This window comes from Orycteropus afer, unplaced genomic scaffold (assembly GCF_000298275.1).
Source record: "Orycteropus afer afer isolate SDZICR_OR568_19922 unplaced genomic scaffold, OryAfe1.0 scaffold00018, whole genome shotgun sequence".
Taxonomy (NCBI): Eukaryota; Metazoa; Chordata; class Mammalia; order Tubulidentata; family Orycteropodidae; genus Orycteropus; species Orycteropus afer.
In genome coordinates this window covers 16,895,258-16,903,420 of record NW_006921605.1, presented here as the reverse complement: position 1 = coordinate 16,903,420, position 8,163 = coordinate 16,895,258, and the positions used below count along the sequence as shown (strand labels likewise).

Here is an 8,163-nt window from a genome sequence, read left to right as displayed (position 1 = left end):
AGTCCGTTCACTTCATATCCCAAGTGCCTGACACAGGTCCTGGCACCTAGTAGCCCCACAATACATTTTTAAATGAATGCAGAGATGAATTCTCAGGACCTTTTACCTCCCGAAAACGCCAGCTCCCAGAGGGCCCTCTCCTGTGCTTCTGGATATTTTGGGGATCCACAGTCTGGACATAGGCTGAACACTGGGAAGTAGGTGGCCTAGGAAACACAGGTGGGTGGCCATGTGATGATGGCCTTGACCTACCCTGCAAAGCTGTTCAATCCCCTCTGGTCCAAGGTCACAGGTCCCTGCACCTGGAGGTAAAGGACCATCAGACACAAGCACCCTTGGTCCTAGGGCCAAACATCCCTGCTTCTGAAGCCACTGAGTTGAAAACAGTCGTCTGTTGAGGGGAGTTAGCTCTGCTTGTCCCTCAATTCCACCAGCAGCTGGAGATCACAGGCCCTAATGCTGTCAACTTTCTCTTCTTGGGCATCTCAGAGCTTGTTCATGAGCCCTGCTGGTCTCCCACAGTGTACCTTTAAGGAGAACATTTCCTTCCCAAATGAGCTTTCATTGCTGTTGTACTGTCACATTTTATTTGGTTACAGAAGACCCTCCCAGCTTGTCCACCCTCCTGGGTGCTGCTAGTTTGAGGCTGAGCAGGAGTGGGAGCTTGGCTGGTCACACAGCTGCAGGTGCTCCACCCTTCTCCACCCTGCATGGTGCCTAGAGGCTGACCTTTAAGGAGGACACCTCGGGTTCCCTGCACTCTGGCGACTGGCTGAGTGCAGTGATGCGAGGCCTGGGCAGGAGGCTGGTGGATGGGAGGAGAGTGAAGGCAAGGGAGTTATTCTTGGGTTTCCTTCCTGCCAGACTGCAGGACAAAGTGGCTGCATCCTTTCACTAATGGCCTCAGCTCCTGCCCCTTCAGCGCTCCTCAACCCGGGTCCCAGAGCTGCCTCCCTTACCTGTTCACACCTGGGAGTGGTAAGGGCTCCCTGCTGTGGCTAGCCTCAGGGTGCTGCACCATCCTTTTTGGGTTTCCATAATCTTGCCAACACCTTTTGTAAATAGCCTTACATGAAATACCCACTATTCACCCCATTTGAGCATGTCATCTACTTCCTGCTGGGACCTCAGGATGCTGTATTGGCTGACCTGTGGGCTGATGGGTTGGGAGGCCAATCCAGAAAGAGATTTCAGTGCTCTGGACCATGAGGGACAGGTGAATAAAGAGGAATGCCATTGCTCTTAGCTGCTGTTCAGTTGCGCCCCCACCCATGGCAACCCCACGGACAATGGAATGAAACGCTGCCAGTCCCACCCCATCCCTGTGATTGGCTGTGGAGCCAACCATGTGATCCGTACAGTTCTCACGGTGAATGTAACGCTGCTGGTCCCCCATACCCATGATTGTCTGTGGAGCCAACCATGTCATACATAGAGTGCTCACTGGCTGAATGAAACACACTGGTCCCGCCCCATCCCTGTGATTGGCTGTGGAGCCAACCGTGTGATCCATACACTTCTCACTGGGTGAATGAAACGCTGCTGGTCCCGCCCCATCCCTGTGATTGGCAGTGGAGTTCTCACTGGCTGATTTTTGAAAGTAGGCTGCCAGGCCTTTCTTCCTAATCCATCTTAGTCTGGAAATTCTGCTGATACCTGTTCATCACAGCAACACACAGTCCTCCACTGATGGACAGGTGGCAGCCAGTGTTGGATTATCCAATAAGCAAGTAGGCATGGGCTGACTTATGCTTACTTGCTAATCTGTAGTGAACCATTTCACATTTTTCACACCAGATTCTGCTTCTAGGTACGGCTGGCATCTGTCTCTCTCCTAACCTCATAGCACCTTCCTACAGAATCAAAGCCTCTTTGCAAATTTACAATCCCTGATGGTGTGAGAGGTACGTTAGCCAGGAATTGAACCCGGGTCTCCTGCATGGGAGGTGAAAATGCTACCGCTGACCCACCAATGCCAGAGGACTAGTCAGGGCCAAGGCCTAGGACCTTAGGAAATTCAAGTGAAAAATGCAGAGGGAAGGTGCCTCCTGGAGTCCAGGCACCTTCATTCGCACAGTCCCAGAGTTGGTCACGAGGCAAATCTACTTAAGACCTGCTGGCCTGGGGCTGGGAAGAGAAGGGCAGGTTCTAAGTTTAGGGTTAATTCTTCATTGAGATCTCTCATCAGGCTGAGCACCAACAGCCACTGCAGATAGCTGTGCAGGCCAGGTGTCACACAACTTGAAGGGTGTCACTCATGCCGTAGTCTATGCAAGTGGCATCCCTTGAGTTGTGCAGTGTGCAACCTGCACAACTCTCTATGGTGGCCTTGGGGGATCTCATTCACTTGGTTCCCTGTGGGCCCCCAGTAGTCAAACGAGAGGACAGGTTGGGGTGGAGGAGGTGAGGGGGCAGTGAGTGGAGGCAGAGTTCTGGCCAAATTATTTCAGGTTCTGGGCCTGGCCGGAGCAGCCTGACACTGTCCCCAGGTTCCATGGGAACCGCATGCTGTTCTATTTCACTTGATGACTCAGAATCAAAAGGCTTTCTCTTAGAAAAACCAAGCCATGAGCAGGTGCAGAGTGAATCATGCCGCCTCTGAGGGCACTGGTATCGATTCTGCATAAATGAAGCAGGGCCCGTGCCCCCGGGGTGTTGCTGCGAGCAGCTCTGCAGGTGTCTTGGCCAATGGAAATGGAACATGACTTTGAAATGCTGCCCCCGGCCCTGGCTGCGCCTCCATTCCCCTCCCAGGATGACATGTGGCTTCAGGGTGTGGGACTGGGCTTATCCGCTGGGGCTCAGCATATTCTGAGCTCCAGTCTAGGGGGCGCAGCCCAGGCACAGGACCCAGAAAGGGCCAGGAGCTTGAGGGGCCTATGGGCCAAGGAAGTGGCTCCACCAGCAGGTGCTGAAGACACGTGTGATCCACCCATCAGAGACTGCCCTGCCACCTTCTCCCATAGGCTGCCAGGAAGCCTTCTGGGATGGCTGACTCCCCCTAAAGCTGCTTTGGTCTTAGTCTGAATTTTCAAGGAATAGAATGCTGAGGGCATGGGGTAGAGGAAAGGGTGGGCAGGTCTCATGCAAGCAGGACAATGTGCTTGGGGTCCCATATCCCACCAGGGATGCCTGGCCAAGGCAGGGCCTGTGTCTTTAACTTCCTTTGTCCCAGTTCTGGTGCCCTGGTGGCACAGTGGTTAAAGCGCTTGGCTGATCACAGAAAAGTTGACGGTCGAATCCACTAGCCACTTATGGCAGTCTGCTTCCACAAAGATTCACAGCCTTGGAAACCCTACAGGTCAGTTCCGCTCTGTCCTATAGGGTTGCTATGAGTGGCAAATAAACTTGATGGAAGGGTTTTGTATCCCAGATCCAACCAATCAGCTCCTCTGAAGCTAGCCAAGCCCACCCCAGCAACCTCTCTGCCCATCCCTCAGTCTCCCCAGCAATGGGACACAGGCCTATCAGCCCAGTGCTTCCTCGTGGTCACCCACTAGTTACAGCAGAACTGAACTAACCATTTCAGAATCTAAGAGGGAGTGACAACAGCTTCCAAAGCAAAGTACTGCCTTCATTCCCACGGCCAACTTTCCTCCAGCTGCCCACCCACCACAGGCTTCCCTCCATGTGCAAAGGCAGTGAAGCGTTCCTGATACTCACGAAGGAGGTACTCGGAGCTGTCATGGTCATAATCGTTGTCCTCGGGGAAGTGATTGATCCGGAAGCAGTGCCCTTTGTAAAGCCCTGGAGAGAACAACAGGAGGAGAATGTTGTAAATGCTCCATGGGCTCATTCATCCATTCATTCCAGACAGGACTTACTTTGGGTACCAGCCTCTGCAAAGGCCCTAGGGATAGAGAGAAGACAGGCTCTCCCAGGGGTCTGGCCTGGCGGACACAAGCATGTACAAAGATGCATGTGTGAGAAGTGCTCAGGAGCAGGGTGGCTGGACACCTTGGGGACCTAGAGAGGGAAGGTCCCCTCAGCTGGGGGAAGTAAGAGGGACCCCCAAAGGCAACAGTTATGGGTTGATTTGTGACCACAGGAAGACATGTTCAAGTCACAAACTTGGCACATGTGAATGTGATCCAGTTTGGAAACACTGTCTTTGCAGATACAATTAATTAACATGAGGTCACACTGGGCCCTAATCCAATGTGACTGGTGTTCCTATAAGCAGAAGAGAAGAGACACAGAGCCAGATACCCAGAGAGACAAAGATGTGTGAATCCTGTAGCAGAGATTAGCAGAGATTAAAGCGATGCTGCCACAACTCGCCCAGGACCACCTGAAGCCAGAAGAGGCAAGGAAGCTCCCCCTCCCTGCCTGACCCCCCCTCCTAGCCACAGAGAGAGTATGGTCCTGCTGACACCCTGATGCAGACTTCTAGCTGCTAGAACTCTGAAAGAGTAAATTTCTGTTGTTTTAAGTTGCCCAGTTGTAGTACTGGTTACTACTATCCCAGGAAACAAATAGAGTGGTCATGTCATACATGGTCCAAATCTGGACACCTGTGAGAGTGGAAGGACCTCTTGTTGGTACAAGAGGTGTCAAGCAGAACTGTTCTGGGCAAGCAGGACATATGACCCATACCCAAGGGGATCCTAGAGCCAGGTCTTAAGAAATGACAAGGCATTTGCCCACTGAGAATGGAACGAGGTGGGAGTTTCCAGGCAGAGAAGCAAGACATGCAGAGGTGGGGCAGGAGCTTGGCGTGTTGGGGAGCATGGAAAGTTGACTGTCACTAGAGTTTAGCAGGATCTGTGTAAGGGTGGAGGCCTGGGGCTGAGGAGGCGGCAGGCAGCCATAGCAGGAGCGGCTGTACGTCATAGGTACATCATGATGAAATCTGCCCCTGTGCTGTCTATCTTTCATATTCTTCTCTCTTTCTCAAACACACAGTTACTGTGAGTCCCTCCTAAGGCACATCTCAGTCTTCACATAGGTGAAACCATGACTCTAGTCCCCTCATTCAGTGTGATCAAAAGAAGAGGACACAGAGCAATGACACTTCCAGAAAGGCTGCATCCATATCCTGGCTGGTTTTCCCTCTCCACTCTGTGAAGTGACCTTCACAGGGTGGGAGGCATGAGCCAACCAACCTTCCTTCCAGAATCTCCCATCTAGCTCTCCCAACCCCTGCTCCCCGGGAATCTGGAAACACCCACAGAACCAGACACAGGTAGAGAGGGGGTGTTCAGGGTTTCATGCCTTGCCCATGCCTGCCACCCCCTCACTCCCTGGTCAGCCTCCCCACTGGTGCAGAGACACAGCAAGGAGCTCATCTCAACACCCATGTGGCCACGGCTGGGTCTGTTTCCAACCAGGGCCAATCTTCTTCTGCAGCTGCCTCCAAGCATCCTGCTGGCCTCCAGCAGTCCTCCCGGCCGTGCCTGACCTCACTGTTGGGAGCACAGTTTTGGAAGCATCCTCTTCTCAGTACTTCCAGTTGGGAGAGGCCACTAATGAGCTCCGAGCATGCCGTTCTGCCACCCTGGTTACCAGTTAGCTACTTTACCAGCTGGCTTTCCCAAACCTTCCCCACTGTCTGGTTCCTTTAGCTGCTGCCTCCAAATATCTGGGTGCTCAGTAAGGATCACTCTTTCCTAAAAGCCCACAGGCCTGAAGGGGTGAGCTGGGCTTGGTCAGAGATGGTGGGAAGGCAGACTAGGGGTCTTAGAATGATGTCTTGAGTTTGATGACACTTGCACCATGTTCTCTGCGGAGCACAAAACATGAACAAGTTTGCTAACCCCCTTAGAGTTCTCATCTGTAGAACAGGGATACCACAGTCTTTATCTCATTGGATCTTAGGAGGATTAAATGAGATCACAGTACAAAGATACTTAGGATGATTCTTACCCATATCGCTAGCTCAGGGGAGATGCTGTTCTTGGACCCTGAAATAGCCTGCTCTCTACTCCATGTGTCTGATCTTTCGTGAGTATGTGCTTGTGAGCAAGAGGAAAGGGTACCATGGAGGTTGGTTGTTTTGGTTACCCAGTGCCTCTCTGACAGGAATATACCACAAATGGGATGGCCTTAACAAACAGGAGTTTATTCTCTAACAATTTGGAGGCTTTAAGTCCAAGTTCAAATTGCCAGGCTCTAAGGGCTGGGTGAAAGGCCCTCAGCCTTGGGCTTCAGCTTTGCCTCCAGCTCCTGATCCACTGAAGCTAGAGGCTTTTCTTCACTCAGACAGCTGCTGGCTGCTGAGGCTCCCAAGCCCAAGGTTGACAAGTAAAAGGCACAGTCCCAATATTACCAAATCACATGGCAGGCCATTAATTAAAGTCCATTGTAAGTCCCAAGGTCGGCAGAGCATGGCAGCTACTGAACAATGACACGGTTGCAGGGTTCAAGGTGCCATTAGCTAGAGACCATTCCCAAGGCTTCTGCTTATATACAGGAAGCAGACCACATTCTCTAAGGCACCTACTTAGCTGCTCACAGTAGATTCCACCATGGAGTTGATTGCCAGTCTCATCATGGGGAACACTACATCCAGCTGCCCAGCCATTCAAGCAGGCCCAACCAAGTTGACACATCAACTGAACTACCACACTGGCCTTCCAAAAAACCAAACTAAACTCACTGCCATCGAGTCGATTCTGACTCATAGCAACCCCCACTGGATTTCTGAGGCTCTCCGAAATCTTTACGGGAGTAGATCGTCCCATCTTCCATCTGCAGAGTGGTGGGTAAGTTTGAACTGCTGACCTTCTGGTTAGCAGCCAAGTGCCTTATCCAGTGCACCACCAGAGCTCCTTGGAGGCTGGCCTTAGGAGAGCCAAAAGGGAAGGGAGCCTCAGACATTAGGGCCCTGCAGGTGAACCCTTCCTGAACGCCCTGAGCAACTGTCCTAGGGGAAATGCAGACTGTGCTCCCAGAGATAAGAGGCCTCTTAGTGAGCCAGTATGTTCTACAGGTAGTCACAGGAGCCCACGTTACCACATGGATAAGAAAGCACGGTTTGGGGGCATCTCACTGAGTGTGCTGACGTGAAACTCATGCAATCTCACAGCTCAGGTTTCCAAAGCAACTGTAAGAGGTATCTACTCTCGTGCCCCACCTGGGATCTAAATCCTGTCCCCTGGTACCTCCCATTTGGGGACTGCCAGTGATTGGGGAACTCACCACCTCCCAAGATACTCCATTTTCAAACAGCTGGAACTTTAGAGGAGTCCATGGGTGGTGCAAACAGTGAATGCACTCAGCTGCTAACCAAAAGTTTGGAGGTTCAAGTTCCCAGAGGTGCCTCAGAAGAAAGACTTGGGGATCTGTTTAGAAAAATCAGCCGTTGCAAACCCTATGAAGCTCAGTTCTGCTGTGGTACACATGGCGTCACCAGGTGTCAGAATCTACTCCACTACAGCTGGTTTGAACTTTGGGAAGTTCCTGAAAGTTCACCTGCCTGTAGAAAACTCTGTGCAATGGTGCTTTTATACTCCCTGGGAGTGAAAAAAAGCCCCTCTATCACGTGTCAGCCCTTCAGCTCACTGAAGAGCAGGATAGGGTGTAACTGGTTGGAGTCACGAGTTACTTGTCCAGTGTCCCAGGATTTGAGGACCAAAGCTAAGGACAAGAGGTGGCCCATGAGCTACCAACAGTTGACCAGACCCATCCTCCTGCCAGATCTTATTCACAGGCATGAGGCATGAGGCCTGATGCAACACCATCAGCCTCACCTCTGTCCCTAGTTTAAGGAAAGGGAGTTCTGGGGGGTAAAAGGGTATGAATTGGTCTGGTAAGGAGTGCAAAGAGTTTGCTCCCTGGCACCAAAGCCAAGAATTTGAGATAGTTCCCTAAATGTCTTCTCTAGGTTAAATATCTTCTTCCCTTCAGCTGTTGTTCCAAGAGCCTTCTCCACCACTGCTCCCTCCTTTCCATCAGCTCTCAGCACTCAGTGCTCTGGACCACAGTACCCATCACTGACTCCAACCTTCCAGGCTGGTTGGACAAGCCCAGCACAGTAGCCTGTCTCTTCCTTTTCTCTGGACTCCACGCTTCTGCCATTGGGGCCTGGGGTCACTTTTGACTCAGTCTCCTAAGACTTTTGTATAAGACTTGCCTTGCCTTCCCCAACATGTTTTGTTGAGTGCAATGTTTAGTCCTAAGGATTTTACCTTTATCTCTGTCAAATTTAGGAGCTCTGGTAGC

General features: G+C 51.7%; 1 protein-coding gene across 1 annotated transcript in view; it reads right to left on the bottom strand.

The window, feature by feature from the left end:
* The window catches only part of CACNG4 (calcium voltage-gated channel auxiliary subunit gamma 4), a gene marked incomplete at its 5' end in the record, with an annotated part of 58,311 nt that overhangs the window by 10,243 nt on the left and 39,905 nt on the right, over positions 1 to 8,163 (bottom strand). Inside the window, one exon of the mRNA XM_007959707.2 lies at positions 3,664 to 3,747. Within this exon, the coding sequence (XP_007957898.2) occupies positions 3,664 to 3,747 (84 nt within the window). The remainder of the gene's footprint in view (positions 1 to 3,663; positions 3,748 to 8,163) is intronic.